We start from the raw sequence: 16,112 nt of genomic DNA, 5'->3' as shown, positions 1-16,112 counted from the left end.
ATCCTGCAGCGCTGTATAATACCGGGCTCTGTGTTATATATCCTGCAGCGCTGTATAATACCGGGCTCTGTGTTATATATCCTGCAGCGCTGTATAATACCGGGCTCTGTGTTATATATCCTGCAGCGCTGTATAATACCGGGCTCTGTGTTATATATCCTGCAGCGCTGTATAATACCGGGCTCTGTGTTATATATCCTGCAGCGCTGTATAATATCGGGCTCTGTGTTATATCCTGCAGCGCTGTATAATACCGGGCTCTGTGTTATATATCCTGCAGCGCTGTATAATATCGGGCTCTGTGTTATATATCCTGCAGCGCTGTATAATACCGGGCTCTGTGTTATATATCCTGCAGCGCTGTATAATACCGGGCTCTGTGTTATATATCCTGCAGCGCTGTATAATATCGGGCTCTGTGTTATATCTCCTGCAGCGCTGTATAATGCCGGGCTATGTGTTATATATCCCAGCGCTGTATAATACCGGGCTCTGTGTTATATCCTGCAGCGCTGTATAATATCGGGCTCTGTGTTATATATCCTGCAGCGCTGTATAATATCGGGCTCTGTGTTATATATCCTGCAGCGCTGTATAATACCGGGCTCTGTGTTATATATCCTGCAGCGCTGTATAATACCGGGCTCTGTGTTATATATCCTGCAGCGCTGTATAATACCGGGCTCTGTGTTATATATCCTGCAGCGCTGTATAATACCGGGCTCTGTGTTATATATCCTGCAGCGCTGTATGATACCGGGCTCTGTGTTATATATCCTGCAGCGCTGTATAATACCGGGCTCTGTGTTATATATCCTGCAGCGCTGTATAATACCGGGCTCTGTGTTATATATCCTGCAGCGCTGTATAATATTGGGCTCTGTGTTATATATCCTGCAGCGCTGTATAATACCGGGCTCTGTGTTATATCCTGCAGCGCTGTATAATACCGGGCTCTGTTATATATCCTGCAGCGCTGTATAATACCGGGCTCTGTGTTATATATCCTGCAGCGCTGTATAATACCGGGCTCTGTGTTATATATCCTGCAGCGCTGTATAATACCGGGCTCTGTGTTATATATCCTGCAGCGCTGTATAATACCGGGCTCTGTGTTATATATCCTGCAGCGCTGTATAATACCGGGCTCTGTGTTATATCCTGCAGCGCTGTATAATACCGGGCTCTGTGTTAAATATCCTGCAGCGCTGTATAATACCGGGCTCTGTGTTATATATCCTGCAGCGCTGTATAATACCGGGCTCTGTGTTATATATCCTGCAGCGCTGTATAATACCGGGCTCTGTGTTATATATCCTGCAGCGCTGTATAATACCGGGCTCTGTGTTATATCCTGCAGCGCTGTATAATACCGGGCTCTGTGTTATATATCCTGCAGCGCTGTATAATACCGGGCTCTGTGTTATATATCCTGCAGCGCTGTATAATACCGGGCTCTGTGTTATATATCCTGCAGCGCTGTATAATACTGGGCTCTGTGTTATATATCCTGCAGCGCTGTATAATACCGGGCTCTGTGTTATATATCCTGCAGCGCTGTATAATACCGGGCTCTGTGTTATATCCTGCAGCGCTGTATAATACCGGGCTCTGTGTTATATATCCTGCAGCGCTGTATAATATCGGGCTCTGTGTTATATATCCTGCAGCGCTGTATAATACCGGGCTCTGTGTTATATATCCTGCAGCGCTGTATAATACCGGGCTCTGTGTTATATATCCTGCAGCGCTGTATAATACCGGGCTCTGTGTTATATATCCTGCAGCGCTGTATAATACCGGGCTCTGTGTTATATCCTGCAGCGCTGTATAATACTGGGCTCTGTGTTATATATCCTGCAGCGCTGTATAATACCGGGCTCTGTGTTATATATCCTGCAGCGCTGTATAATACCGGGCTCTGTGTTATATATCCTGCAGCGCTGTATAATATCGGGCTCTGTGTTATATATCCTGCAGCGCTGTATAATACCGGGCTCTGTGTTATATATCCTGCAGCGCTGTATAATACCGGGCTCTGTGTTATATCCTGCAGCGCTGTATAATACCGGGCTCTGTGTTATATATCCTGCAGCGCTGTATAATACCGGGCTCTGTGTTATATATCCTGCAGCGCTGTATAATACCGGGCTCTGTGTTATATATCCTGCAGCGCTGTATAATATCGGGCTCTGTGTTATATCCTGCAGCGCTGTATAATACCGGGCTCTGTGTTATATCCTGCAGCGCTGTATAATATCGGGCTCTGTGTTATATATCCTGCAGCGCTGTATAATATCGGGCTCTGTGTTATATATTCTGCAGCGCTGTATAATATCGGGCTCTGTGTTATATATCCTGCAGCGCTGTATAATACCGGGCTCTGTGTTATATCCTGCAGCGCTGTATAATACCGGGCTCTGTGTTATATATCCTGCAGCGCTGTATAATATCGGGCTCTGTGTTATATATTCTGCAGCGCTGTATAATATCGGGCTCTGTGTTATATATCCTGCAGCGCTGTATAATATCGGGCTCAGTGTTATATCCTGCAGCGCTGTATAATACCGGGCTCTGTGTTATATATCCTGCAGCGCTGTATAATACCGGGCTCTGTGTTATATATCCTGCAGCGCTGTATAATATTGGGCTCTGTGTTATATATCCTGCAGCGCTGTATAATATCGGGCTCTGTGTTATATATCCTGCAGCGCTGTATAATACCGGGCTCTGTGTTATATATCCTGCAGCGCTGTATAATACCAGGCTCTGTGTTATATATCCTGCAGCGCTGTATAATATCGGGCTCTGTGTATATATCCTGCAGCGCTGTATAATATCGGGCTCTGTGTTATATATCCTGCAGCGCTGTATAATATCGGGCTCTGTGTTATATATCCTGCAGCGCTGTATAATATCGGGCTCTGTTATATCCTGCAGCGCTGTATAATACCGGGCTCTGTGTTATATATCCTGCAGCGCTGTATAATATCGGGCTCTGTGTTATATATCCTGCAGCGCTGTATAATATCGGGCTCAGTGTTATATCCTGCAGTGCTGTATAATATCGGCCTCTGTGTTATATATCCTGCAGCGCTGTATAATACCGGGCTCTGTGTTATATATCCTGCAGCGCTGTATAATACCAGGCTCTGTGTTATATATCCTGCAGCGCTGTATAATATCGGGCTCTGTGTATATATCCTGCAGCGCTGTATAATATCGGGCTCTGTGTATATATCCTGCAGCGCTGTATAATATCGGGCTCTGTGTTATATATCCTGCAGCGCTGTATAATACCGGGCTCTGTGTTATATATCCTGCAGCGCTGTATAATACCGGGCTCTGTGTTATATCCTGCAGCGCTGTATAATATCGGGCTCTGTGTTATATATCCTGCAGCGCTGTATAATACCGGGCTCTGTGTTATATATCCTGCAGCGCTGTATAATACCGGGCTCTGTGTTATATATCCTGCAGCGCTGTATAATATCGGGCTCTGTGTTATATATCCTGCAGCGCTGTATAATACCGGGCTCTGTGTTATATATCCTGCAGCGCTGTATAATACCGGGCTCTGTGTTATATATCCTGCAGTGCTGTATAATATCGGGCTCTGTGTTATATATCCTGCAGTGCTGTATAATATCGGGCTCTGTGTTATATCCTGCAGCGCTGTATAATACCGGGCTCTGTGTTATATCCTGCAGCGCTGTATAATATCGGGCTCTGTGTTATATATCCTGCAGCGCTGTATAATATCGGGCTCTGTGTTATATATCCTGCAGCGCTGTATAATATCGGGCTCTGTGTTATATATCCTGCAGCGCTGTATAATACCGGGCTCTGTGTTATATATCCTGCAGCGCTGTATAATATCGGGCTCTGTGTTATGTCCTGCAGCGCTGTATAATATCGGGCTCTGTGTTATATATCCTGCAGCGCTGTATAATATCGGGCTCTGTGTTATATATCCTGCAGCGCTGTATAATATCGGGCTCTGTGTTATATATCCTGCAGCGCTGTATAATATCGGGCTCTGTGTATATATCCTGCAGCGCTGTATAATATCGGGCTCTGTGTTATATATCCTGCAGCGCTGTATAATATCGGGCTCTGTGTTATATATCCTGCAGCGCTGTATAATATCGGGCTCTGTGTTATATATCCTGCAGCGCTGTATAATATCGGGCTCTGTGTTATATATCCTGCAGCGCTGTATAATATCGGGCTCTGTTATATCATGGCTTTGCCGTACTTCTCTGATCTGCTCTGTGTTCCAGACAATGAGATTGCTGCCATGTTTTTGTCTCCCAGGTTGTCCTTCCCACTTTCATCCTGGAGAAGCGCTCCCTGCTGGAGATGTACGCCGACTTCCTGTCACACCCTGACCTTTTCCTGTCCATCGGCACTGGCTCCTCCCCCGAGGAGCGCATGGTGAAATTTGTGGAGTATTACCTAACCTCCTTTCACGAGGGGCGCAAAGGGGCTCTGGCTAAGAAGCCTTACAATCCCATTATCGGGGAGTCCTTCCACTGCTCCTGGAGAGTCCCTAAGGATGTTCAGCAGCCCCCAAAACCCTGTGAGGCTATACCCAGTGTTCAGGACGAGGCTCTGCCCTCAGAGGAAGCGGACACTAAAATGCAGGACTTTGACACGGTCAGGTTTGTGGCCGAGCAGGTGTCCCATCACCCCCCTGTTTCAGGGTTCTACGCCGAGTGTCCAGAGCGCAGAATGTGCGTGAACACCCACGTGTGGACCAAGAGCAAGTTCATGGGGATGTCTGTCGGGGTGACCATGATAGGAGAAGGTAATTCCTCCAGAACACGTGTGTAAGAGGGTGATTGGGTAGGTGCGAGTTCATGCGATGTCTCTCGGGGTGACCCTGATGGAAGAAAGTTATTTATCCAGGACGTGTGTGTGTGTGTGTGTGTGTGTGTGTGTGTGTGTGTGTGTGTGTGTGTGTGTGTGTGTGTGTGTGTGTGTGTGTGTGTGTGTGTGTGTGTGTGTGTGTGTTCATTTGAGTGAGACTAATATGTACGACACACCAATGAGCACGTGACCTGCATACGGGACAAGGGTTAATACTCCGCTCGCAAGAGGTCCCACTTTTCACCTCCGCAGAGGTCCCTCAAATTAGTAATATCTTCCCTAAATCCGTCCCTATATTCCACCTGTAACGAACAGCGCGCAAGTGGGCAGATGACTTGGATATGGAACCAGTGGTAATACTCACAGCTACTCTAGCTGCCCACTCTCCTTTCTCCTGCGTTGGTTACCGTCAATGAGTTAATATTAACCCCTTACTCTATTGCAATCAAATCTATACTCTGCCATCACCCGAGATATGCAAATAAAAATAAGATGTAAAATTAATATATTTGCTAGGGTCCCAGTTCCCTGTTTATTATAGAAAAAAAACTATGCACTTAACACCCAAAAGTCCATTGTAGCCAAATGTGTCCGAAAATGTAAATACTCTCGAGCGTGCAATCAGTTCATTCAGAGCCCAAAGCATCACTTATTAAATGTTAAATGATATAGATATATATATATATCTATATATATCTATATATATATATATCTATATATATATCCTAGATAACAGAAAAAAGGATTACAAGAACATACAATTACAATAAATGCAGAACAGTTTCTCAAAATGAAAGGATAAAACAGAAACCCCTATACATTCTGAATGTAATAGGCTTTCTCCCAGAGAGGTCACTGGCACAGGAACGTGAGATATCACTGGCACAGGAACGTGAGATATCGCTGGCACAGGAACATGAGATATCACTGGCACAGGAACGTGAGGTATCACTGGCACAGGAACGTGAGGTATCACTGGCACAGGAACGTGAGATATCACTGGCACAGGAACGTGAGGTATCACTGGCACAGGAACGTGAGGTATCACTGGCACAGGAACGTGAGGTATCACTGGCACAGGAACGTGAGGTATCACTGGCACAGGAACGTGAGATATCACTGGCACAGGAACGTGAGGTATCACTGGCACAGGAACGGGAGGTATCACTGGCACAGGAACGTGAGGTATCACTGGCACAGGAACGTGAGGTATCACTGGCACAGGAACGTGAGGTATCACTGGCACAGGAACGTGAGGTATCACTGGCACAGGAACGTGAGGTATCACTGGCACAGGAACGTGAGGTATCACTGGCACAGGAACGTGAGATATCACTGGCACAGGAACGTGAGGTATCACTGGCACAGGAACGTGAGATATCACTGGCACAGGAACGTGAGGTATCACTGGCACAGGAACGTGAGATATCACTGGCACAGGAACGTGAGGTATCACTGGCACAGGAACGTGAGGTATCACTGGCACAGGAACGTGAGGTATCACTGGCACAGGAACGTGAGGTATCACTGGCACAGGAACGTGAGGTATCACTGGCACAGGAACGTGAGGTATCACTGGCACAGGAACGTGAGATATCACTGGCACAGGAACGTGAGATATCACTGGCACAGGAACGTGAGGTATCACTGGCACAGGAACGTGAGATATCACTGGCACAGGAACGTGAGATATCACTGGCACAGGAACGTGAGGTATCACTGGCACAGGAACGTGAGGTATCACTGGCACAGGAACGTGAGGTATCACTGGCACAGGAACGTGAGGTATCACTGGCACAGGAACGTGAGGTATCACTGGCACAGGAACGTGAGGTATCACTGGCACAGGAACGTGAGATATCACTGGCACAGGAACGTGAGGTATCACTGGCACAGGAACGTGAGGTATCACTGGCACAGGAACGTGAGGTATCACTGGCACAGGAACGTGAGGTATCACTGGCACAGGAACGTGAGATATCACTGGCACAGGAACGTGAGGTATCACTGGCACAGGAACGTGAGGTATCACTGGCACAGGAACGTGAGATGTCACTGGCACAGGAACGTGAGATGTCACTGGCACAGGTACGTGAGGTATCACTGGCACAGGAACGTGAGATATCACTGGCACAGGAACGTGAGATATCACTGGCACAGGAACGTGAGATATCACTGGCACAGGAACGTGAGGTATCACTGGCACAGGAACGTGAGATATCACTGGCACAGGAACGTGAGATATCACTGGCACAGGAACGTGAGGTATCACTGGCACAGGAACGTGAGGTATCACTGGCACAGGAACGTGAGGTATCACTGGCACAGGAACGTGAGGTATCACTGGCACAGGAACGTGAGGTATCACTGGCACAGGAACGTGAGGTATCACTGGCACAGGAACGTGAGGTATCACTGGCACAGGAACGTGAGGTATCACTGGCACAGGAACGTGAGGTATCACTGGCACAGGAACGTGAGATATCACTGGCACAGGAACGTGAGGTATCACTGGCACAGGAACGTGAGGTATCACTGGCACAGGAACGTGAGATGTCACTGGCACAGGTACGTGAGGTATCACTGGCACAGGAACGTGAGATATCACTGGCACAGGAACGTGAGATATCACTGGCACAGGAACGTGAGATATCACTGGCACAGGAACGTGAGGTATCACTGGCACAGGAACGTGAGGTATCACTGGCACAGGAACGTGAGGTATCACTGGCACAGGAACGTGAGATATCACTGGCACAGGAACGTGAGATATCACTGGCACAGGAACGTGAGATATCACGTGTTTGGTCCACACACCTCTGTTGAAATCTGATTTTCATCATCTTTGCGTAGATTTAAGTACTTTCTCCATGGAAACGACATGAGCCAGCCCCCGTCGTAAATCAGGTGTTAGATTAACATTTTTACGACAACAGAGTAAAAAAAGCTCTACAAAAATGACATTTAGATTCCTCCCCCATTTCTAAACGCCCTCGGAACTTTCCGTAACTAATACCCGCGCACACGTGAGTCACATTAATACATTCAGGCGCTCGTGGCGGACGCGACAAGGCAAAGCATGGCCGTCTTACCCCTAAACCTGAGCGACAAATATCTGTTCCCCAGTACCTGCTAAACCTGATGTGTCTGTGATCATTACATGACACTCTGTGCCAAGGATACACACGTAATGCTTAGCGTGTGCCAAGGATACACACGTAATGCTTAGCGTGTGCCAAGGATACACACGTAATGCTTAGCGTGTGTGGGTCCCCTCTCTGGAATGTGCCAGCGGTTACTCACAATCTGGGAGTTTGCTTTGAGGCTGGCAGTACGCTCTGCTTGGCGTTTAGCGCACACTGATATTTTTGGGGTGCGCATCAGTTACTCGCTTACCTGAATTTAGCCGGCTTCGGGCCGTGCGTTGCCACGGTAACGTGTGTCAAATGACGACGGTGGCTCGTGATGTCATATGATCTCGCGGTGTCATTTGACGCCTCATTAAAGGTAGGGGGGGCGTGACACAGAGGGAGAGCAGGCAGGGGGGCGCAGGAAGCTTGTACACCCCTACTCTAACCATCACATGTTGCTTTCAGGATAGCCCCCCCCACCCCCAATTCTGTTTGTAGCGCAACACCCACCCATGACAAGCCTGGACCTGTAATAACCCAATACACAGTATCTTCAAGCCCAAGTTATACTGCTTCAGGGGTTAAAAAGTACCAGTGTGACACGCTGCCTGCGTGCGCCCCTGTGACTGTGCGACACGCTGCCTGCGTGTGACTGTGTGACACGCTGCCTGCGTGCGCCCCTGTGACTGTGTGACACGCTGCCAGCGTGCGCCCCTGTGACTGTGTGACACGCTGCCTGCGTGCGCCCGTGTGACTGTGTGACACGCTGCCTGCGTGCGCCCCTGTGACACGCTGCCTGCGTGTGCCCCTGTGACTGTGCGACACGCTGCCTGCGTGTGACTGTGTGACACGCTGCCTGCGTGCGCCCCTGTGACTGTGTGACACGCTGCCTGCGTGCGCCCCTGTGACTGTGTGACACGCTGCCTGCGTGCGCCCCTGTGACTATGTGACACGCTGCCAGCGTGCGCCCCTGTGACTGTGTGACACGCTGCCTGCGTGCGCCCCTGTGACTGTGTGACACGCTGCCTGCGTGTGCCCCTGTGACACGCTACCTGACTGTGCCCCTGTGACTGTGCGACACGCTGCCTGCGTGTGACTGTGCGAAACGCTGCCTGCGTGTGACTGTGTGACACGCTGCCTGCGTGTGATTGTGTGACACGCTGCCTGCGTGTGACTGTGTGACACGCTGCCTGCGTGCGCCCCTGTGACTGTGTGACACGCTGCCTGCGTGCGCCCCTGTGACACGCTGCCTGCGTGTGCCCGTGACTGTGCGACACGCTGCCTGCGTGTGACTGTGCGACACGCTGCCTGCGTGTGACTGTGACACGCTGCCTGCGTGCGCCCCTGTGACTGTGTGACACGCTGCCTGCGTGCGCCCGTGTGATTGTGTGACACGCTGCCTGCGTACGCCCCTGTGACTGTGTGACACGCTGCCTGCGTGCGCCCCTGTGACTGTGTGACACGCTGCCTGCGTGCGCCCCTGTGACTGTGTGACACGCTGCCTGCGTGCGCCCCTGTGACTGTGTGACACGCTGCCTGCGTGCGCCCCTGTGACTATGTGACACGCTGCCTGCGTGCGCCCCTGTGACTGTGTGACACGCTGCCTGCGTGCGCCCCTGTGACTGTGTGACACGCTGCCTGCGTGCGCCCCTGTGACACGCTGCCTGCGTGTGCCCGTGACTGTGCGACACGCTGCCTGCGTGTGACTGTGCGACACGCTGCCTGCGTGTGACTGTGTGACACGCTGCCTGCGTGCGCCCCTGTGACTGTGTGACACGCTGCCTGCGTGCGCCCCTGTGACTGTGTGACACGCTGCCTGCGTGCGCCCCTGTGACTGTGTGACACGCTGCCTGCGTGCGCCCGTGACTGTGTGACACGCTGCCTGCGTGCGCCCGTGACTGTGTGACACGCTGCCTGCGTGTGCCCCTGTGACACGCTGCCTGCGTGTGCCCCTGTGACTGTGCGACACGCTGCCTGCGTGTGACTGTGCGACACGCTGCCTGCGTGTGACTGTGTGACACGCTGCCTGCGTGTGACTGTGACACGCTGCCTGCGTGCGCCCCTGTGACTGTGACACGCTGCCTGCGTGCGCCCCTGTGACTGTGTGACACGCTGCCTGCGTGCGCCCCTGTGACTGTGTGACACGCTGCCTGCGTGCGCCCCTGTGACTGTGTGACACGCTGCCTGCGTGCGCCCCTGTGACTGTGTGACACGCTGCCTGCGTGCGCCCCTGTGACTGTGTGACACGCTGCCTGCGTGCGCCCCTGTGACACGCTGCCTGCGTGTGCCCGTGACTGTGCGACACGCTGCCTGCGTGTGACTGTGCGACACGCTGCCTGCGTGTGACTGTGTGACACGCTGCCTGCGTGCGCCCCTGTGACTGTGTGACACGCTGCCAGCGTGCGCCCCTGTGACTGTGTGACACGCTGCCTGCGTGCGCCCCTGTGACTGTGTGACACGCTGCCTGCGTGCGCCCCTGTGACACGCTGCCTGCGTGTGCCCGTGACTGTGCGACCCGCTGCCTGCGTGTGACTGTGTGACACGCTGCCTGCGTGCGCCCCTGTGACTGTGTGACACGCGGCCTGCGTGCGCCCCTGTGACTGTGTGAAACGCTGTCTGCGTACGCCCCAGTGACTGTGTGACACGCTGCCTGCGTGCGCCCCTGTGACTGTGTGACACGCTGCCTGCGTGCGCCCCTGTGACTGTGTGACACGCTGCCTGCGTGCGCCCCTGTGACTGTGTGACACGCTGCCTGCGTGCGCCCCTGTGACTGTGTGACACGCTGCCTGCGTGCGCCCCTGTGACTGTGTGACACGCTGCCTGCGTGCGCCCCTGTGACTGTGTGACACGCTGCCTGCGTGCGCCCCTGTGACTGTGTGACACGCTGCCTGCGTGCGCCCCTGTGACTGTGTGACACGCTGCCTGCGTGCGCCCCTGTGACTGTGTGACACGCTGCCTGCGTGCGCCCCTGTGACTGCGTGCCACGCTGCCTGCGTGCGCCCCTGTGACTGTGTGACACGCTGCCTGCGTGCGCCCCTGTGACTGCGTGCCACGCTGCCTGCGTGCGCCCCTGTGACTGTGTGACACGCTGCCTGCGTGCGCCCCTGTGACTGTGTGACACGCTGCCTGCGTGCGCCCGTGACTGTGTGACACGCTGCCTGCGTGCGCCCCTGTGACTGTGTGACATGCTGCCTGCGTGCGCCCCTGTGACTGCGTGACACGCTGCCTGCGACTGCGTGACACGCTGCCTGCGTGCGCCCGTGACTGTGTGACACGCTGCCTGCGTGCGCCCCTGTGACTGTGTGACACGCTGCCTGCGTGCGCCCCTGTGACTGCGTGACACGCTGCCTGCGACTGCGTGACACGCTGCCTGCGTGCGCCCCTGTGACTGCGTGACACGCTGCCTGCGTGCGCCCCTGTGACTGCGTGACACGCTGCCTGCGACTGCGTGACACGCTGCCTGCGTGCGCCCGTGACTGTGTGACACGCTGCCTGCGTGCGCCCCTGTGACTGTGTGACACGCTGCCTGCGTGCGCCCCTGTGACTGCGTGACACGCTGCCTGCGACTGCGTGACACGCTGCCTGCGTGCGCCCGTGACTGTGTGACACGCTGCCTGCGTGCGCCCCTGTGACTGTGTGACACGCTGCCTGCGTGCGCCCCTGTGACTGCGTGACACGCTGCCTGCGACTGCGTGACACGCTGCCTGCGTGCGCCCCTGTGACTGCGTGACACGCTGCCTGCGTGCGCCCCTGTGACTGCGTGACACGCTGCCTGCGTGCGCCCCTGTGACTGCGTGCCACGCTGCCTGCGTGCGCCCCTGTGACTGTGCAGTATGAGTGTGACACGCTGTCTCTGTCCCTTCCCCAGGGGTCCTGTATCTCCTGGAGCATGGGGAAGAGTACACATTCTCCCTGCCGTGTGCGTACGCTCGCTCCATCCTCACCGTGCCCTGGGTGGAGCTGGGCGGGAAGGTCTATGTGAACTGCGCTAAGTCCGGTTACTCTGCGGCCATCACGTTTCACACCAAGCCCTTCTATGGAGGCAAATTGCACAGGTAGGAATAGTTCCTGTGCGGGGTGTCACACCCACTGCCGGACCTCACACCCTGTCTACTGTCCATCTTCTGCACCCAGTGCGGGGTGTCACAGGGACAGGGTGTGGAAGGGCAGCCTGACCACTGCCGGACCTCACACCCTGTCTAATGTCCATCTTCTGCACCCAGTGCGCTTATCTGGCGTATTGGGGTGTATCCTGGCGGTGCCCTTACAGGGATCCGGTATTCTGCGGTCACATCCGTGTGCTACGTGGGAGAGAGATTGTGTGTGTTCACACGGCTGCATATTCGTGCTATTTAGTGGAGTTGATTAATCCAGAGCCACTAACAGGTCAGATTTTTAGGATATCCCTGCTTCAGCACAGGTGGTGCAGTCATTGACTGAGGCACTGATTGAGCCACCTGTGCTGAAACGGGGATATCCATAAAACCGGACCTGTTGGTGACACTTGAGGACTGGAGTTGGCCGCGGTGGATTAGAGAGATTGGCTGTAGTAAGGTGGGTAAGATGTAACCGCGTGTGCCCCTAATGCTGGAGTGTGGGTGACACGGGCATGTTGCCCAATAGATGCCCCTCTTCTGTACTCTACTCACTAAGCCCCATTGTTGCCAGGGGTACGTTATTGGCAGTGCTTGTGTTACACGTGTACATGCTCCGTATCCTTTACACGGACACGCTCTGGTTTCTTTATCTTCGGGGATATCTGTATTTAGATAACCGTGTGTTTCCACCATCAATCTTTCATGGTCCCTGCAGCCGTTACACCTGGTTTATATAGAGACGCTGGTGCAGTGCCTGTTTTTGGGGTCACTGCTGCGCCCCGAGTATGAATGTGTTTCACCAATTCTTCACCGCTCTGCAGAAGCCCCTAATTATTTGGGGTCTCTGTTCCCTGAATGGATGAAACGTTACCGAGTTTATAGTGGGGACCAGTGTTGCTTTTATTGCCAGGTTGGAATATAAGGATTTCATTCTCGCTAATGTTTTGAAGTAGCAGAAATGCCACAGAGCAGACTCCACAATAAAGCAAAACGCAGCGGGTCACGTACAAACGGGATTGGACTGAATGTCCGCGACATGCTGAGGTTCAGCAGCTTTTAATGTTCCAACGAGAGGTCTCCATATGTTATCATCAAAAGATGTAATCATTTCTATATCTATCTATCTATCTATCTATCTATCTATCTATCTATATATTATATCAACTCTTGTTCAGTAAAAGTTGTCACCGCGTACAGCGAAGGAATGTGTGACAGCTTTGTAAGGTGTAACCAAATGTAACAATAATATTACTGGCTGTGTGCGTGTGGAACAGGGATGCGTGTTCTTCCGCAGGGTCACGGCGGAGGTGAAACACGGCGCGACAAACACGGTGGTGTGTAAGGTTCAGGGCGAGTGGAACAGTGTGCTGGAATTCACATACAGCAGCGGCGAGACGCGGTGCATCGACCTCACCACGCTGCCCGTCACACGGAAGAGGGTGCGTCCCGTGGACAAGCAGGGGCTGTTTGAGTCCAGGTGAGCCGGGGGTTTGACCCGCGTGCGCAGCCCGGGCACTATCTGCGCAGTGGGACTGCAGCAAAAGCACCTTTTGGATAAAGGAATCGTCATTTTGTTGCCGGTTTCAACTTTTCTCTCAACAAATGGTCCTACAAAGGCTCCAAAACGCACCTTCCCTTTAATACAAACAACTGAATAAAGTGATTATCAAAACATGGCGCGCAATCCAAACCCACTGCCGTTTAACAGTGAATACTTCAAATACGTGCATTAGTGAGCAAATACTGGGATTTCAATTGAAAAAATGTAAATAATCCAGAAATAATCTGGAACTGCTGCTCACACCCTCGTAGCGATTGCGTCTTCAGTCCGGGGTTCCCTGTAATCCACGTCTTGGGGAGCGCAAATATAGAAAACAAAATACAGACAACACGAAAATAGTGTAATATGTCTAAGAATGGGCAATTCAAGTTTTGGGTATTCTACACAGTGTGTACTCGCACTCACACACAGCGTGTACTCGCACTCAAACACAGCGTGTACTCGCACTCACACAGACACTGCATTGCCACAGTTTATGGATATGGCTAAAGGAACGCAGAATGTGTGAGTGCGAGTACACGCTGTGTAGAATACCCAAAATTTGAATTGCCCATTCTTAGACATATTACACTATTTTCGTGTTGTCTGTCTGGTGTCGTGTTGTCTCCCCCCTCCCGTGCATCTCCTCCCCCACCCCCCTCCCGTGCATCTCCTCCCCCACCCCCCTCCCGTGCATCTCCTCCCCCACCCCCCTCCCGTGCATCTCCTCCTCCCCCCTCCCGTGCATCTCCTCCTCCCCCCTCCCGTGCATCTCCTCCTCCCCCCTCCCGTGCATCTCCTCCCCCCTCCCGTGCATCTCCTCCCCCCTCCCGTGCATCTCCTCCCCCCCTCCCGTGCATCTCCTCCCCCCTCCCGTGCATCTCCTCCCCCTCCCCCCTCCCGTGCATCTCCTCCCCCTCCCCCCTCCCGTGCATCTCCTCCCCCTCCCCCCTCCCGTGCATCTCCTCCCCCTCCCCCCTCCCGTGCATCTCCTCCCCCTCCCCCCTCCCGTGCATCTCCTCCCCCTCCCCCCTCCCGTGCATCTCCTCCCCCCTCCCGTGCATCTCCTCCCCCTCCCCCCTCCCGTGCATCTCCTCTCCCTCCCCCCTCCCGTGCATCTCCTCCCCCCTCCCGTGCATCTCCTCCCCCTCCCCCCTCCCGTGCATCTCCTCCCCCTCCTGTGCATCCCCTCCCCCATCCCGTGCATCTCCTCCCCCCTCCCGTGCATCTCCTCCCCCTCCCGTGCATCTCCTCCCCCTCCCCCTCCCGTGCATCTCCTCCCCCTCCCCCTCCCGTGCATCTCCTCCCCCTCCCCCCTCCCGTGCATCTCCTCCCCCTCCCCCCTCCCGTGCATCTCCTCCCCCTCCCCCTCCCGTGCATCTCCTCCCCCTCCCCCCTCCCGTGCATCCCCTCCCCCCTCCCGTGCATCTCCTCCCCCTCCCCCCTCCCGTGCATCTCCTCCCCCTCCCCCCTCCCGTGCATCTCCTCCCCCTCCCCCTCCCGTGCATCTCCTCCCCCTCCCCCCTCCCGTGCATCTCCTCCCCCCTCCCGTGCATCTCCTCCCCCTCCCCCCTCCCGTGCATCTCCTCCCCCCTCCCGTGCATCTCCTCCCCCTCCCCCCTCCCGTGCATCTCCTCCCCCTCCCCCCTCCCGTGCATCTCCTCCCCCTCCCCCCTCCCGTGCATCTCCTCCCCCTCCCCCCTCCCGTGCATCTCCTCCCCCTCCCCCCTCCCGTGCATCTCCTCCCCCTCCCCCCTCCCGTGCATCTCCTCCCCCTCCCCCCTCTCGTGCATCTCCTCCCCCTCCCCCCTCCCGTGCATCTCCTCCCCCTCCCCCCTCTCGTGCATCTCCTCCCCCTCCCCCCTCCCGTGCATCTCCTCCCCCTCCCCCCTCCCGTGCATCTCCTCCCCCTCCCCACCCTTCCCCTCCGGAAGTCGTATCACAGACTGCTGCTTTATCGTTAATACATTTTACAAGCGTCCGATCGCGTGTTGCGTCCCACGCATGTTGCGTACACCCCCCGCGCTCCCGTATATACAGTAATACCCCTTTAGTTTGAAGCGCTGCGGCCTCTCGGTGCCACCTCTGCACTGCCCGGCGTCCGGAACCTGCGCCCTCTGTGTCCATTAAAAAGCAGTAATACTGTGCCGGACTTCTGCGTAACCGTGGTTAATGATGGCGCAAAGCTCGGACACGAGTATAATAAACCGCTGTCCAGTCTCGCAATGTGTGACGGGGGCGGGGCTTGTGCTTTCAGGCGGCTGTGGCAGCATGTGACGGAGTCTTTAAGCGCGAAAAACATTGAGACGGCGACGGAACACAAGAGGGCGCTGGAGGAGCGCCAGCGAGCGGAGGAGCGGCACCGGGCGGAGACCGAAACACCGTGGGACACCAAGTATTTTACAAAAGAGGTGTGTCCGGCAGCGCGGGCTTATATCGCTGACCGTACGCTCGTAGCGTCCTAGTAACTGA

General features: G+C 54.2%; 1 protein-coding gene across 2 annotated transcripts in view; it reads left to right on the top strand.

Moving 5' to 3' along the window:
* The window catches only part of OSBPL11 (oxysterol binding protein like 11), a 64,318-nt gene that overhangs the window by 46,159 nt on the left and 2,047 nt on the right, over nt 1-16,112 (top strand). For both annotated transcript variants that reach the window (XM_075609911.1, XM_075609910.1), the window contains exons 9-12: nt 4,318-4,810; nt 11,872-12,058; nt 13,395-13,577; nt 15,898-16,051. In XM_075609911.1, the coding sequence (XP_075466026.1) occupies nt 4,318-4,810; nt 11,872-12,058; nt 13,395-13,577; nt 15,898-16,051 (1,017 nt within the window). The remainder of the gene's footprint in view (nt 1-4,317; nt 4,811-11,871; nt 12,059-13,394; nt 13,578-15,897; nt 16,052-16,112) is intronic.

This window comes from Ascaphus truei, chromosome 7, assembly GCF_040206685.1.
Source record: "Ascaphus truei isolate aAscTru1 chromosome 7, aAscTru1.hap1, whole genome shotgun sequence".
Classification (NCBI taxonomy): domain Eukaryota; kingdom Metazoa; phylum Chordata; class Amphibia; order Anura; family Ascaphidae; genus Ascaphus; species Ascaphus truei.
The sequence above is the reverse complement of the archived record's forward strand: the minus strand, read 5'-3'. Positions and strand labels throughout refer to the sequence as shown.